Source organism: Zonotrichia albicollis, chromosome 32 (genome assembly GCF_047830755.1).
Source record: "Zonotrichia albicollis isolate bZonAlb1 chromosome 32, bZonAlb1.hap1, whole genome shotgun sequence".
In the NCBI taxonomy this organism is placed as follows: domain Eukaryota; kingdom Metazoa; phylum Chordata; class Aves; order Passeriformes; family Passerellidae; genus Zonotrichia; species Zonotrichia albicollis.
Window position 1 is genome coordinate 6222760 of NC_133850.1, and position 16729 is coordinate 6239488.

General features: G+C 53.8%; 2 protein-coding genes across 4 annotated transcripts in view; one reads left to right on the forward strand and one right to left on the reverse strand.

Annotated features, from left to right (window-relative positions):
• The window catches only part of LOC141726030 (uncharacterized), a 32541-nt gene extending 26710 nt beyond the window's left edge, over nucleotides 1–5831 (reverse strand). Inside the window, exons 1-3 of one of the 3 annotated variants that reach the window (XM_074530294.1) lie at nucleotides 5744–5821; nucleotides 4200–4319; nucleotides 2306–2385 (exon numbers count right to left, since the gene is read on the reverse strand). The gene's annotated coding sequence lies outside the window, so the exon portion shown is untranslated. Of the gene's footprint in view, nucleotides 1–2305; nucleotides 2386–4199; nucleotides 4320–5743 lie in introns of all 3 variants that reach the window. The other 2 variants (XM_074530292.1, XM_074530291.1) reach the window with 2 other exon arrangements.
• On the forward strand, nucleotides 4909–14981 carry LOC102069856 (uncharacterized). Its single transcript, XM_074530289.1, has 2 exons — nucleotides 4909–6258; nucleotides 8376–14981. Exons 1-2 carry the CDS (start codon nucleotides 5550–5552, stop codon nucleotides 9566–9568), a joined length of 1902 nt encoding a protein of 633 aa, XP_074386390.1. The 5' UTR covers nucleotides 4909–5549; the 3' UTR covers nucleotides 9569–14981.
• Nucleotides 14982–16729: the final 1748 nt, after the last annotated feature.

Consider the following 16729-nt stretch of genomic DNA (forward strand, 5'->3'; position numbering starts at 1 on the left):
GACAGAGACCACACTGGGAACAACAGGGACCATGCTGGGGACAACTGTGACCATGCTGGAGGCAACTGGGAGCAAGTGGGAGTGACTGGGTCTACACTGAGGGCAACTGGGCATGACTGGGACCCTGGTGGAAGAGACTGGGATCATACTGGGAGTGACTGGGCTCTGGGAAGCACAGGATGTTGATGAGCAGGAGGACAACTCCCATGCCAGCCCCACAAATAACCCCTATTGCTGTGGATCCCCCCAGCCCCTGGCTCCCCCAGCTCAGCCCTGCTCTGGCTGTTCTGGACTTGCAGCAGCTCCGGGTCAGTGGGAGATGTGCTGGGTGCACTCATCAGGCTGGTTCTGGGACTCCCAATATTCTGGCTCAAATCTGGCTCTGCTCAAAGGTCCCAGCCAGGTGCATGCAAAGGTGGGTGAGGAGGCTGGAGCACAGCCTGAAGCTCTCCCCACATTCCAAGCACTTGTAGGGCTTCTCCCTGCCATGAAGGTGCTCAGGAACCACCAGCTCCAAGCTGCATCTGGATCTCCAGCAGCTTTCCCATTACAGGGTAGGTCTTTCCTCCTCACGGCTCCCTGGGCTGGGTTTGCAGCCCCTCTTCATGTGGGATCTCCAGGGCTTTTTGTCCCCATTGAATTCCTGCCCTGTCAAGCCTCTCAGAACAGCCTCTTCCATGAGGTTCTGCTGTGGGGATTTGTCCTACCTGGTCTCCATCCTCAGCTCCTTGTATGGGTGAGGAAGGACAAGGAGAGAAAGAAACAAGAAAAAGGAAGGAAGGGCGGAAGGGCGGAAGGGCGGAAGGGCGGAAGGGCGGAAGGAAGGAAGGAAGGAAGGAAGGAAGGAAGGAAGGAAGGAAGGAAGGAAGGAAGGAAGGAAGTGGCGGAAGGAAGGAAGGAAGGAAGTGGCGGAAGGAAGGAAGGAAGTGGCGGAAGGAAGTGGCGGAAGGAAGTGGCGGAAGGAAGTGGCGGAAGGAAGTGGCGGAAGGAAGGAAGGAAGTGGCGGAAGGAAGGAAGGAAGTGGCGGAAGGAAGGAAGTGGCGGAAGGAAGGAAGGAAGGAAGGAAGGAAGGAAGGAAGGAAGGAAGGAAGGAAGGAAGGAAGGAAGGAAGGAAGGAAGGAAGGAAGGAAGGAAGGGGCGGAAGGAAGGAAGTGGCGGAAGGAAGTGGCGGAAGGAAGTGGCGGAAGGAAGTGGCGGAAGGAAGGAAGGAAGTGGCGGAAGGAAGTGGCGGAAGGAAGTGGCGGAAGGAAGTGGCGGAAGGAAGTGGCGGAAGGAAGTGGCGGAAGGAAGTGGCGGAAGGAAGGAAGGAAGGAAGGAAGTGGCGGAAGGAAGTGGCGGAAGGAAGGAAGGAAGGAAGGAAGGAAGGAAGGAAGGAAGGAAGGAAGGAAGGAAGGAAGGAAGGAAGGAAGGAAGGAAGGAAGGAAGGAAGGAAGGAAGGAAGGAAGGAAGGAAGGAAGTGGCGGAAGGAAGTGGCGGAAGGAAGTGGCGGAAGGAAGTGGCGGAAGGAAGTGGCGGAAGGAAGGAAGTGGCGGAAGGAAGGAAGTGGCGGAAGGAAGTGGCGGAAGGAAGTGGCGGAAGGAAGGAAGTGGCGGAAGGAAGGAAGTGGCGGAAGGAAGTGGCGGAAGGAAGTGGCGGAAGGAAGTGGCGGAAGGAAGTGGCGGAAGGAAGGAAGGAAGGAAGGAAGGAAGGAAGGAAGGAAGGAAGGAAGGAAGGAAGGAAGGAAGGAAGGAAGGAAGGAAGGAAGGAAGGAAGGAAGGAAGGAAGGAAGTGGCGGAAGGAAGGAAGGAAGGAAGGAAGTGGCGGAAGGAAGGAAGGAAGTGGCGGAAGGAAGGAAGTGGCGGAAGGAAGGAAGGAAGTGGCGGAAGGAAGTGGCGGAAGGAAGTGGCGGAAGGAAGTGGCGGAAGGAAGTGGCGGAAGGAAGTGGCGGAAGGAAGTGGCGGAAGGAAGTGGCGGAAGGAAGTGGCGGAAGGAAGGAAGGAAGGAAGGAAGGAAGGAAGGAAGGAAGGAAGGAAGGAAGGAAGGAAGGAAGGAAGGAAGGAAGGAAGTGGCGGAAGGAAGGAAGTGGCGGAAGGAAGGAAGGGTGGAAGGAAGTGGCGGAAGGAAGGAAGGGTGGAAGGGTGGAAGGGTGGAAGGGTGGAAGGAAGGAAGGAAGGAAGGAAGGAAGGAAGGAAGGAAGGAAGGAAGGAAGGAAGGAAGGAAGGAAGGAAGGAAGGAAGGAAGGAAGGAAGGAAGGAAGGAAGGATGGATGCTGGGCTGGGAGATGGAGCAGGAGAGAGGGGAAAAGGGGCACTGACTTCTTCCTCACCTGCCTGGGGCTGCCAGGGCATCTTCATCTTCCTCATGGTCTCCTCCTCCATCTGATCAAACTTTGGGAACTGAAATTCCCTTTTTGGGGGAAAAACAAGGTGTGAGTGTGTTGCCTTGGGTGTTCCTCCTGCCCAATTCCATCTCCAGAAGTCACCAGGTGTCTGGTGTCCATAAAAACCTCCAGACCACCAAGGTTCAGCCACCCTCATAAAAACCCAAACCACCAGGATTCACCAAACAACCATTCACCCAGGAGTTCCCCCGCTCTGGTCTCTCCACTTTGGGGTTCAGGGGTCCCTCCTGCCTGGCCTTCTGCAGCTCCAGTGTGTATTGGTGTCCCCCCTCTCTGGGCTGCAGGGGCTTCTGGCAATCCCAGAGGTTCCCTTCCCTGGGCTCCCAGGTGGGTGTCAGAGGGGCTCCAGGGGTACCAGCTGTGCGGGGTCCCCGTTTCAGGGCCCCGGGGTGTTGCGGTGTGTTTCAAACTTTCAGGTCCCTTCCCCAGGTGTACCAAAACCCTCTTCCCCTCCCCCCCCTTGTCCCTTGCCGAGTGAGTCCTGTCAATCAGGCTTAACATTCCAGCAAAGGCTTGTGTGGTTGGTCGAGTTCAAAGGATGCCCCTCAGGCCCAGAGGTCATTGGCCTGTCTAGGTGTCCCTCGTCCCTTGAGACCCCACCCCTCCCACCTGGTTGGTGGCTCACCTGTCCCCTCCCCTCCCCTCCCCCTGAGCTTAAAAAGTGAGTCCGGCCATGCGGTCGGGTATTCTGTTGGAGCTCTTCCCAAGATTCAGACCTGTATCACCATGGAATAAACCTCTGGATTTTAAACCCTCCAGCAGAATCCTCTCCTTTTTTTCTCTTCACCTTCGCCTGAAGTTTTCTTCCTGAGGTAAACGGAGTTCCTAACAAGCCTGGACTTTTTTAGTGCCCAGCTGCAATCACCAGCAAGCTAAAGGTGTCTCTGGGGTGATACACCACAGCTGCTGCCTTTGGCTCAGCAGCGAGGGTCAGACTGGCCCAGGCACAATCTACCTGGTAATATTGGGATTCATATTCCAATACCGGGGTACCCCTGGGTCTCCCTTGTCCATGGTCCCAACATCTCCAGGCTGCAGAGGGTCCCCCCTATCCGGGTCCACGTTCCGGGCTCCCGGGGTCCCCCTTGTCGGGATGTCCGACCCCGCAGGCTGCAGAGGCTCCCGCAGCTCCGGTGCCGCTCAGGCACTGCGGATTCTGCCGCAAGGCTGAATATTCAGTTCGTGGAAACTTTGTTATCTCTGCTTACATGTGCAAAACCAGGTGCTCCTGAGACAATCCTAGCTCCGACTGAAGGCTTCCCACCCAAAATGCTGCATTCGGTTCTGACACACCATTAAGAAATCCAAGAGCAAAACTGAACACTGATTACAGAATCTTGCAAAATCCCATCCCAGAACATTTTGTCATAAAATCACAAATATTAACAGGTGCTGAGAAAGTCAGCAACATTACAAAACAAGCTTCCAACACTGTGACTAGAAGAGTTCAGGCAATGCATTTGATTGGAATGAGCCCTCTCTTTCTGACATGTGAGCAATGCCATCGAATTTCCCAAACTGGGGAAATGGGGAGCCCTGGCAGCAGCAGCTTCACACACAGCAATGACACAGAACAGGGCAGGGCAAGAGGCTGGAAAAATGACAACTTCTACTTGCAATTAAAAACTCTTGTTTCAAGTTCTACTATAGACACTCTTAATATAGAGTCAAAAAGATTAAAAAATACTAGTAACAACTGTAATATTAAGAGCAAAAGTAGCCAAATTAGCAATAAGAATGAATAATGGTAATAAAATCCTATCACACTTATACTAGGTTTGCATGGCCAGGTTTTGGTAAGAGGGGGCCCTAAGAGCACCTTCTGTGAGAGGATGATGGAAGCAGCTGCTTCTCCATGTCCCACAGAGGCAATTCCAGGCAGCTCCAGGACAGACCAGCTGCTGGCCAAGGTTGGGCTCGTTAGAAATGGTGGTAACACCTTTGGGATAAGAGATTTATGAAAATTGGTTATCATGTAGTTGTAGCTGTGACCAGGGTGAGAACATGTGACCCGAGGTGGGCAGAGCCCCGGTGATCCTTGGTGCTGGTGATCCATTTTGGGAAGACACCTGCCTGGGGGGCTCCAATTCTTCCTGGCTCCCTGTACCCTTGATATATATTCTTTTAATTTCTCTTTGTCCTTTCAAAAAACCCAAAAACTGGGTAAAAATAAAGATGTTGAACTAAGGCAAGGATGGGGACATGGGGGAATCTTGCAGGGGATGTGGGGGATGCTTGGTTTGAGGGAGCTGAGGGTTCCTGGGAGGGACTTGGGGGTTGCTCAGGCCTTTGGGCATCCCAGGCTGAGCAGCTCCAGCTGCACTGGGAGACCCCGGTGGAGGTTCTGGGGCAGCTGATCAAGGAGCCCCTGGCCCAGGACTGTCCCCATGTCCCCCCGTCTCAGTTCCCGGTGTCCCCTGTGCAGGATCCCTCTCTCCCTCCCGTTCCCATGTCACCCTGCACTGGGACACGTTGTGCTCCCATCCCAGCGTGAATTCCACTCCCGGTCTCAATTTCTGTTTCTGTCCCACATTCCCTGTCCTGTACCTATTCCTGGTCCCAATGCTCTTCTCAGATTTCCATTCCTGTATTCCCTGTCCTGTTCCCATATTCCCATTCCTGGTCCCATTCCAAGACCCTCTCCCATATTCCTGGTCCTAGTCCTGGTCCGTGTCCCCATTCATGTCCTTGTCCCCAGTCCTGTATTTCCTGTCCCTGTATCCATGCCCGATCCCAGTATTGGTCCCAGTCCCGTACTCCCGGTCCCATTCCCGAGGGCCGCCTCTCCCATGGAGCCCTGAGGGCTGCAGAGCTCGGGCTGGCTGTGCCACACGAACCGTTCAGCCCCGCTGCTGTCCTTGGCCAGCTGCAGAGAGCACAAGGCTTTGGGCATTTCTCAGAGGCCCCCAGGTGGCCGGAGCAGCCCCTCCTGCCAGCAGCCGCTGTGCCTCAGAGCCCTCCCTCACGCTGGGGCCATGCAGGGGCCACGGGCCTGGAGGAGGCTCCTGTTGTTGAGACAGGAGCGAGGCTGCAGCCCCCGCCTTTGGGCCCTGGGCCGCAGCAGCGCAGGGGAGGCCCAGCTGCAGAGCTCACAGCCCCTGCTGGCTTTCACTGGGACACTTTGGAGCACCAATCCCCAGCCCATATTCTCTCTGCGGTTGCTGTTTCCATGTTCCTCCTTGGTCCTTGTCTCCGTTTGCGGACTGTGTCGCCATCTCTGCTCCCATTCCTGGTCCCTATCCCCTTCCCCGGTCCTGCTCCCTGTCCCCATTCCCGCTCCCTGTCCGCATTTCCAGTCCCATTCACGCTCCCTGTTCCCATTTCCATTCCCTGTCCCCATTCCCGCTCCCTGTCCCCTCTCACCGGACGCCGCCGCCATCGCTCCGGCCCCTCCCCGCCCTCACATAACGGAGCAAACCCCGCGCTGCTCCCGCCCACCAATCCCAGCGCGCGACCGCTCCCGTATTTGCATAACCACTCCCTGCGGCTTGGCCCCGCCCAGCGCCGGCTGCAGCCGCCTCCGGGCGCTGTTTGCTCCCAGTTCCCTCCCAGTGCTCCCAGTAGGAGCGGGACTGGCAGGGAAAGCGCTCCCAGTTCCTTCCCGCTGATCTCAGGATCGGTCCCGGTGCTCCCAGGATCGCTCCCAGTGCTGCGCGGGACGGGGTTGTTTCGGAACCCGCCCAGGGCAGAGCGCGGCTGCTTCTGGGTGTCGGCACTGCCCGGGCCGGGCTGGGACGGAGGAGGAGCGGGAGGAAGAGGAGGGAGACCGGAACAAGAGAACGAAGATGAGCATCCCCAACACCACGGGACTCCCCCGCCCGCACGCTCCGGCCGCAGCTCCCCCCGCTCCGGCTGCATCGCCCCCCCGGAACCCTCAGGTGAGCGGGGAGGGGGAGCCCCAAATCCATCGGCGGGGCGGGGGGGGAGCGCTCCAGAAGGATTTTTTTTGTGGGACAGGGGATGTTTGGGTCTTGCAGGACCCCAAAGCTGGGCCGGAAATGCCCCTGCAGGGATCTTGGGGGGGGTCCCACTTTGCGATCGCCCCGGACCGGCAGGGAGGAGGAGATACCGGGTTTGGGGATACCCGCAAGAGCCAGGGGGAACGGGGAGCCCCTGTTTTGTTTGCCCAATTATCCCATCATCAAAAAAAACCAAACAATATTAGAGGTAGCAGCAATTTTAATTGAATAGTTTAGAAAATATATAAAATTGGATACACTTGAAATACTGACAATATAATTTGATTAAAAGAAGGGATAATTTGGTTCCAGTAATAGCGCATAAGTAAAAGATAACCGCAGGGTACGGAGTGCAGGGTTCTGCACCCTTGCCACCTCACGTACAAGCTTGCCAAGTGAAGTTTCCCCCCTTATATGCCATGTGTCAATGCCATGTCCTCCCATTTTCCATTCATCACACTTCTACCTCCGCCCTCATCACCTTTACCGTGCATGCTCCACCACTCGTTTTGGTGGTCGCACAAGTCTTTGGGGGTCGTTTTTGATGAAGACCTCTCCTCTTCTTCGATGTCCTTCAACTCACCCCTGGGTTACACATGTGCCCCAAGCCATACAATGTAAGCCAAAAGTAACATATTATTACATTTAAGTCTCAAAGCAATAAATCTCTTATAGCTGGCTTTTTCCTGAGACCCAACCAGATTTTCCCTTCTTTCTCTTAATTTTTAGTAACTGTTATCTCTTGCTTTTTCCTGTCCCTGAACTTTTGCAGGGAAGGGGGGGGATGTGGAACCACTCCTCTCCCTTTCTTTCTTGGCATTACAACTTTTAACTGTTTTATTATTGTTTCCAAATATTAATTACTGTATCAATATTGATTACTGTTTCAATTTTGTGGGCACGAATCATGAGAGCGCAGAGGGGCGGTCCCGGAGCCGGGGGACAAACCGGCTGCCTGGAGGGGTGCGGGAGGCTGGGGATGAGCGGGCTCCGGGTCCCCGAGGCTGAAAGGGGCGCTGACTTCTCCAGCTGCACTTGGGCTGCGGGACCATCAAAGCCAACACACTCAACCTTGTTTTCCCCCTGTTATAAATGATCGACGAGAAAGCCAAATTTATAAATGGGAAAGATTTTATTTTCGCTACCAGAAATACGCTCCTCAAAAAGCCACAGTCAAAGAGAGCATCGAGCCCAGGGTTGGCTCTGGGTGAACCTGGACCCGACCTCTATCGCATCGGATCTCCTTCTGTTCACAAATGCCGTCCCCGAGGGGGCTGTTTTTTACAGTTTTTTCTGCCTGAGTCAGAGGTGTCCCGATTTCTTGTCACCCCGCATAAGTATGAAGTTTCTTTTTACTGTGCAGGGCTGGACAATTGCTATTTCTTGGGCGGTGGTGGGCACTGATAATGTCAGGAGAAGTCCTGTATTCAGAAGTATGTTTTTGACCACCTCGGTTATCTTGATTGATTATACTTATCAAGTACTGATCGTCCTTGGGTGTTCCCGGTGGTTCCAGGGGAAGCCCATCTTTGCACCAGCCAGGTTATTTCATTTGCTAAGGTGGCATTCTTTTCCTGCTGCCACCAGGAGTTTCACAACTTCAGTGAGGTAATCTGTCTCTAGGTTGTCCATGGTCAGAGGCTCCTGTGATGTTTAATTTATTTTCAATTGATTTTTATACATTTTCCCCCTACACATGAATTACTTTACATTACATATTACACCTCCACACCAGGATTTCCCATTCCCAAACCTTGGCCTGATGCAGGAGGAGGAGGAGGCTGCAAGGAAGATGTCCCGGGAGCTTAATGCAGGTGAGGAGGAAGTCAGTGCCCCTTTCCCCCTCTCTCCTGCTCCATCTCCCAGCCCAGCACGGCCCCCGGCTGCAGGACAACCCCGCTGCCAAAGCTGTCCTGCTGGGGACGCACTGGGGGGATCTCCTTGTCCTTCCCTGTGGGATGCACTGGGAGGATTTCCTTGTCCTTCCCTGTGGCACGGAGGCAAATCCCATCCTCTCCTTGTCCTTCCTCCCCCAGACCAGGAGCTGAGCATGGAGAGCAGGGAGGACAAATCCCCACGGCAGAACCTCGTGGAAGAGGCTGTTTTGAGCGGCTCCACAGCACAAGAACCCAATGCGGAGGAAAAGCCCCAGAGATCCCACATGAGGAGGGGCTGCAAACGCCGATCATGGGGATCTGAGGAGGAAAGACCCACCCTGGACCAGGGAGGCGGCCGGAGCTCAGAGCTGGGAGTCCATGAGCAGGTTCAGGATGGGGAGAAGCCCCACAAGTGCTCAGAATGTGGGAAGAGCTTCAATTTCAGATCCAAGCTGATCCGCCACATGAGAATCCACGTTGGGGAAGGGCCCTACATATGTGGGGAGTGTGGGAAGAGCTTCAGGATGAACTCTGAACTGACCATCCACCAGAGAAACCACACCGGGGAACAGCTCTATGAGTGTGATAAATGCAGGAAGAGGTTTCGGAGCAGTTCCCGTCTCGTCAGGCATCAGCGGAGTCACACAGATGAGAGGCCCTTTTGCTGCCCCCATTGTGCAAAGAGCTTCAAGGACAAGTTTGTCCTCATCATCCACCTGCGCACCCACAGCGGGGAGAGGCCCTACGAGTGTGCTGAGTGTGGAAAGAGCTTCGCCCAGCACTCCACCCTGACTGCCCACCTGAGGACCCACACGGGGGAACGGCCCTACGAGTGTGCTGAGTGTGGGAAGGGCTTCAGGACGAACTCTGAACTGACCATCCACCAGCGAAGCCACACCGGGGAACGGCCCTATAAGTGTGAGGAGTGTGGGCAGAGCTTCCACAAGAGCTGCCACCTGACCCGGCACATGCGAATCCACACAGGGCTGAAACGGCCATACAAGCATGGGGAATGTAAGTGTGAGCAGTGTGGGAAGAGCTTGAGGTCGAGGTCTGAACTGATTGTCCACCAGCGGAGCCACACCGGGGAGAGGCCCTTCAAGTGTGAGGAGTGTGGGAAGAGCTTCATGTCAAAGTCCCACCTGGTTGGCCACCAGAAGATCCACACTGGGGAGAGGCCCTTCGAGTGCGATAAATGCAAGAAGACGTTTCCAATCAGCTCCAGTCTCATTCTGCACCAGCAGCTTCACACAGATGAGAGGCCCTTCCGCTGCCCTGACTGCGGGAAGGGCTTCACCCGCAACTGCAATCTCGTCACCCACCGGCGCATCCACACCAGGGAGAGGCCCTAAGAGTGTTCTGAGTGTGGGAAGAGCTTCTCAGAGAGGTCTGCCTTGAGCAGACACCAACAGAGCCACCACTAAGGGCAGCCCTGTGAGTGCCCCAAATGCAGGAACAGCTTCGTTCCCGTGACACCCTTTGTCTTCTGATTTCGGGTCCTTTCCCCCCACTTTGATATTTTTCCCTCTGTTTTGGATCCTTTCCCCCTCTTTTGCGTCCCTTCTCCCTATTTTGTGTCTTTTCCTCCCTATTTTGGATCCTTTCTCTGTCCTTTGGGTCCTTTCGCTGTTTTGGGTCACTTCCCCCCTATTTAGGGTCTGTTCTCCCCTGTTTTGGATCCTTTCCCTATTTTCCATCCTTCCTCCCAATTATGGGCATCCTCCCCTTTGACTCTGGCAAATTTTTGGGTGCATCCCGCCCTCCAACCCTCTCCCTACCCCTTAACCCCTCACCCCCTTCCCCTCAGGTGTGTCCTCAGTTGTGTCCCCAGCCGCCCCTCCACACCACATGGACTCAGTGCTCACCATCCTGGATGCCCTTGAGTCCCCAGCCCAGGACTGTGGATCTCCTTTTCCAGGAGTTCCAGAGCTGGCCTGGCTTCCAGGGGACACCAGTGACACTGGGGCTCGGGGTTGGTGACCTGGTGGGGTTGCTGGGACGGAGTTTGGGGTCATCTTGGCACTGACCAAGGGTCTTGTCCACTCTGCAGTGAGGAGTGGCCCTGGCCGGAGAGTATGGGATGGATGGGGCAGGAGAGGTTGGACCCTGGTCCAGATGGACACGAGACCATGGATCCCACTCTGGATGGACACTGGTCCAGATGGACATCAGAGCCATAGATCCCACTCTGGATGGACCCTGGTCCAGATGGACACCAGAGCCATGGATCCCAGCTGGACACTGGTCTGAACAGCCCCTGGCCCTGCAGCCCCCCAGCCTGGCCATACCCTGGACCACACTACTGTCCCACACCACTGTCCCACCAGCCCATCCCAGTAGCCCCCAAACCAAAATCTCCCAAAATAAACCCAATTCCAGAACATCAGCTCCACATGGTCCCTGCAGAGTGAGAGGGAAACTGAGGTGAGGGCTGGGGGATGACTTTGGGGTGATTGGAAGGGATTTGGGACCCACCCTGGAGACCCCAGAATGAGCACCCACCCCTCAGATTGTCACCACAGCATCCAAGTCCCCCCAGCTGTTACATCAGGGGGACTCGAGGAGCCGCTGTGACCCTGCAGTCCCTTTGAGAGGTGACCCACGGTGTCCCCTCGGTGTCACCGGTGTGTCCCCAGTGGGAGCAGCGGCATCACTTCCTGGGGCACAGGTAAAGGGGGAGGAGGAGGAGGTGAGGGTGGGGGAGTGCAGGGTCGCACAGCATCCTTGGGGGGGTGGAAGTGGTGAGGGAGACCCTGAAATGTGGTCAACTCCCCTCCTGTAGGATGTGGGTCACCCCTCTCTCTGTGGGGCACTGGTGGCAAACTGGTGGGTGACGGTGACAAAAAGAGCAAGTGCCACTTCTGGGATGTACCAGAAAGGGGGTCCTGTGGTGCCACCAATACCCTCCCTGCAGAGGGGATGACAAAGGGAGAATCAGAGGGGTCTCCAGGGTGTGGGGGAGGGAGGGGAAGTGCGACGGGGGCGCAAAAGAAACAACTCTGGTCCCACACGGGGGTGGCAGTGATAGTGGAGCCCTGGAAAAAGTTAAAGATAGAATCTAAAATGTTAAGCTTTGTGTTTTTCCAGATCAACTGCACCTGCATAAGCAATATGATAAATGATATAATTGTTAGATGTGATGATTGTTTAGTAATTAAATATAATTTTTATATAACCATAAGAAAAATCATGAGAAACTATGTTGGAAATTTAAAGGGGGGCTATGCTTAGCTGAAATCTATGTATACAATAGAACGATATAAGTTTAATAATTAACATGAAAGTTATATAACGATAGAGTATAAAAACATGATCATCTCAGATGTATGCTCGGAATCAGATTTGGGTAATACCTTGATTCCCAGAGCTCTTAAATAAAAAGCACCACATATAATCGCTCCGTGATTATGTGGTTTTCCCCCTGTCAGCCTGTCACCATGTCACCCTGTCCCTGGCATGGGAGGGGACTGCGAGGGGCTGGCACGGGTCCCCACTGGCTGGGGACCCCCTAGATGGGCAGGAGAACCCAAAAAATTGGGACCCTTGGATTGGGCACCTCAAAAATTGGGACACCTAGATGGTTAGTTTTGGAACCCCAAATATTGGGGACCCCCAAGGCAGGGATGCCCACCCCACCATGCCCAAATCCAGCCCCTGGAGTCCCCAAAGTGACTACCCCCATCCCTACCCTCCCGCCCACAACCCCAAATCCAGCCCCAAAATTACTCCCTCCATCCCACCATGCCCAAATCCACCCCCAGGACCCCATAAAATTACTCTCCCCATCTCACCACCCTCAAATTCACCCCCAGAACCCCCAAACTCTTCTCCTGCCCCTCTCCAGCTGATGGAGGTGGAAGCCCCCCTGGCTTCCCCCCGAGCCCCCCGCCCGACTGAAGACCTACAGCTGGCCCACTGGGACTGCTGCCACCCCCAGAGGGGACCCCAAAAGGGGTGGGGGGTCCTGGGGAGCCAGCACTGGGCACGGCTGCAGGGCTGGCCCTGTGCATGGCCTGTCACTGCCACACTGCCACACCCACTGGCATTGCCACCCCATGGACACGTACCCCCTGGCACCGTCACGGTCATGGTGGCACCTCCATGGCCATGTGCCCCTTGGTGTCACCACACCCATGGTGGCACATCCATGGCGTCCTGTCCCTTGGTGTCACCATACCCACGGTGGCATGTCCGTAACCACGTGTGCCCTGGTGTCACCACACCTGTGGTGGCACCTCCATGGCCAAGTGTCCCCTGCTGTCACCATACCCATGGTGATACCACCATGACCAGGTGTGCCCAGGTGTCACTACACCCATGGTGGCACCTCCATGGCCACCTGTTCCTTGGTGTCACCATACCCACGGTGGCATGTCCGTAACCGCGTGTGTCCTGGTGTCACCACACCCATGGTGGCACCTCCATGGCTTCCTGTCCCCTTGTGTCACCACACCCATGGTGGCATCTCCATAGCCACCTGTACCCTTGTGTCACCACACCTTTTGTGGCAACTCCATTGCCACCTGTGCCCCATCCTGGTACCCCTGGTGGCATGACCAGGCCACCTGTCCCCCATCACTGCCACTCCCCCCATGGGTGACAGGGGCACAGGAGGCATCCATACCCTGTTCTGTCCCCTCCCATGGCTGGGAAGTCACCTGAGGTCCCCCTTACAAGCAGCCAGGAAGGAAGGGCATGGAATTGTCACAGTGTTACATCCCAACGCAGGGGAGACCCTCGAAAGGATGGGTGGAGGGGAATGCATCACAGGGGAAGAGCCCAGTGATGTAGGAGTGGGAACAGGAAAAAGGAGAAGGAGGGTCCTGGGCACCATTCTGCTGTGGTAAGGCAAAATTTGGCGCCACTTGGCCTAAGATGGTGGGTCTCCTCACAAGTCCAACACCATCCTGGCTAATAAAACTGGGCAGGGGAAGTGGGTAAGATGGCTTGAGAAGGAGGGTTAGGTTAGGGCTCAGCATGGCATGGCCAGCACCATCCTGAGGGAAGGACAGGAGAGGTCGAGAGATGGCGGAAAGCTGTGGCATCCCCACGCCTCTTGGCAGGTTCCATCATTCGACCTTTCCTTAGGGGATGAGGGAGCAGGGATGTGAGGGGAGGAACACAGCAAATGGGGAGACAACTGGAGATGTAAACGTGTAACTTCTCCAAACTTCCCCCTGATTTTTTAACTGAATCATAAATAAAACAAAAAAGAAGATAAAAGTTCCCAACCTTAAAATTTTCCTCCATTTGTGTAACAGTTATCTTTACCCCAACATTATCCCAAATTCAAGTGATAAAACTGATTCCCTCATAACATTCACAAACTATTTGAAAAGAAAATGAACAAAAGCTTTTAAATTCCCCTTTGAAAAACTAATTCCCCAAGCAACAAGGGTTAATTTAACTTGGGATATAAATCTCCCGCTGCAGAATGGTGATTCTTGTGCCCATTCTGCAGTCTTCCCACCCACAAGATTTAAAATGAGAAAACAAAATAAAAGGGTGACTGTCACAGACACAGGATTTATGAAAAATCCTTTCCTTAGGACTTTTCCTCTTGAGAAGCTGAAAGGCCTCAGAAACAAAATGTAAACAATGATTATCTGCTGCTGTGGAATGCTACAGGTGGATCTGTGATTGGCCTCATGTGGTTGTTTCTAATTAATGGCCAATCACAGTCAGCTGGCTCGGGCTCTCTGTCCAAGACACAAGCTCTTGTTATCATTCCTTTTCTGTTCTTAGCTAGCCTTCTGATGAAATCCTTTCTTCTATTTAGTATCGTTTTAATTAGTATATATCATAAAATAATAAATCAAGCCTTCTGAAACATGGAGTCAGATTCTCGTCTCTTGCCTCTTCCTCGGACCCCTGTGAACACCGTCACACGTTACCCCAACCATAACATACTCAAACAATGGTGGGCCAGCAAAGGATCTTGTGGGGGTCTGTCACAGAGAGCATCCTGTAGTCCATAATTCTGGGGGCTTGCTGCTCTCTCCCTTCAGTGCACCCTGATAAAACTCAGAGCTTGCTTTGGGGTAGTGGCTGACCTGAAGGTGATATAAGGTGCACTGACACTGGACACGCTCTTCAGGGGTATGAGATGAAGGTCCCTGTTCGGGTGCCACTTGTTGGAGTTCATGGTGGTGGTGGATGCAACATTCCCCAAGACCATCCTGCACCAACGGGCAGGAGCCACGAGGGCACCAGCACACACCCAGAAACACAAACACACAGAGCAGCTCAGCAGTGAAGACATGGGACGGTCCAGGCACGGTATAAGAGCCGAAATGAGGGATGCAGGACTCCAGGCGGCTCTCCAAAATGCAGTTTATTCCATCCAAGAGGTTTCAGCAGTCCAGGGTCGTGGTCAACAGAGCCTGTGCCTACAGCTGTCAGCTCCAGCTGCAGGCAGGCCTGGAGACCCTTTGGTTTTGGTTACAATGCATTATATACTTTTCTTTGCTTAGCATCTTAGTAGAGTAGAACCAATCTATGCCTTAAATATTATCTATATGTCAGGGTCCATCCTAGTGGAGAGATGACCTGATGGTTCATAGGAATGATCTCAGAGTGCAAAACACCAACACAGTACAAGGGGGTTTGCAGTGATGATCAAATCAAATGCAGTTTTATTGAAATAACTACAGCAAAAATGCGATAGAGGGATTAAGGGAGAGAAAAAGACAGAGAAAGAGAGAGGAGAGAGAGACAGAGAGGGGATATAGCTACCAACGCAGAGACGAAGTCCTTTGGTGCGGTCCAGTCGAGGGTCCGCCTGCTACGCTGGGGAGATCTCAAAGGCTCTAGCTAACTCAGAGGTTTTTATTACTGAAAATTGTGAGGGGGGAAACAGATACAATAGGGAACAGATGTAACAGGTAGTCCATGTTCTCAGTAGTAAATGAGAGCCATTGTGTTCTCGGTCCAGCGGTCACAATCTGCAGGCAAACATCTCGCTTTGGTCAGCTTGCCTCCCTCACACACCTCCCTCGGGCTGGGGGTTTCAGTCCCAGTCCTTGGAAGGAGCAGAGGGGCCTTTTAGGAGTTTCACGTCTCAGTCCTTGGTGGAGAAGCTTCTTACATCTCAGTCTGTCTGTCACGGTGGTTGTAAAAAACAGATGAGGGTCTTCAGTGGGAGACCACCTGAAACTCAGGCGAGGTCCAGCCAGGCCGAGAGGTGGGACAGCTTCCAGAGCTGCTGTTGTTGCAAACGGGGCACAGTGCCCCCTTCTGAGCATACAGCAAACACACCTGTGAAAACAATAGCTCAACACTGAGCTTTCAAGTCTCAGGGCCTGTGGTGTGTGACTTTTCTCCTTCAGAGCCAGATATAGACAGGGGTGGTCTTCTCTTCAGTGGGCTCCCAAGGACGATCGTGAGGCAGATGAGGGAAAATTTGGACAGACTCCCACACTATAGCCTATCATAACTACTATAATTACCATATTCATGTTACTATTCTCCAATCACTAAAAGTTAGTACATTATAGTTTAAGCTAGAAGCTGTTTTTCAGTTTTCTTGTATTGGAAAATTCTGAGGCCTTTTTTCTCCTTGCAACATTTGCTAACTTGTTTGTCTGTGCTATCTTCCTGCTTGGTAAAAACATCTTCTTGTTTGAGGTGGGTTTATCCTTTGCTCTAAGTCATAAAAATCCCTTCCAACCAACACACCCTTTGCCTCCTTGGTTATCCAGTAAGACTGGCTCAGCAATTATTTTCTTCTATATCGAAACTTGCTTCCATGTCTATTCCTTCATCAGACTCTACATTTAATAATCTTTCTGCTAAGCATACGTACCTGTGAGACTTTCTTGTCAAACTTTCATCCTTCCCAACACACAGAGTTCCAACAAGGGTTTATTAGGGCCCAACTGTGAAGGAGTCCATGCGCCAAAGACTAAGACAAAGGAGGGTCCAGGGTATAAATACAAGGAAAGAGGGGGTGGAGAAGAGCATCAGGGATCCAATAGTCTGAGGGCTCAGGGGTGGTACACAAGGAAGGGACCAATAGGAAATGCCAGGGTGGATGGGTGGGGTTACACAAACCAATGGGAAGACAGGGAAGGGAGAACTCACTAGAACATGAACATATAAGGGTAAAAGGGGAAGGGAAGGCAAATCGGCCAATGGGGAGGACAGAACTGGGACAAACTAACGTAGTGCTGCAGAGCACCGTGGGGGAAGCTTCTTTCCTCCCCCTGAGCTGTGAGGAATGCCCAGAGCCCAAGGTGCATCTCTCCAGGGGATCACTGCTGCCCTCTCTCCCCTAGGCTCTAGGGCCTCCACACCCCATTGCAGAGCGTGACAATCCCTTCCCTGGCCCGGCTGCTGATGCTGGGCTGCTGCCCCCAGGACGCAGTGGCACTTTAGACTGCCAGGGAACGGCTGATTCATGTTCAACTTGACCTTGGCCAGGACTCTCAGGTCCCTCCGTGCAGCTGCTCTCCAGCCTCTCCTTCCCCAGTCCATACACCAAGCCAGGGGTGCCCATCCCAGGGGCAGAATCT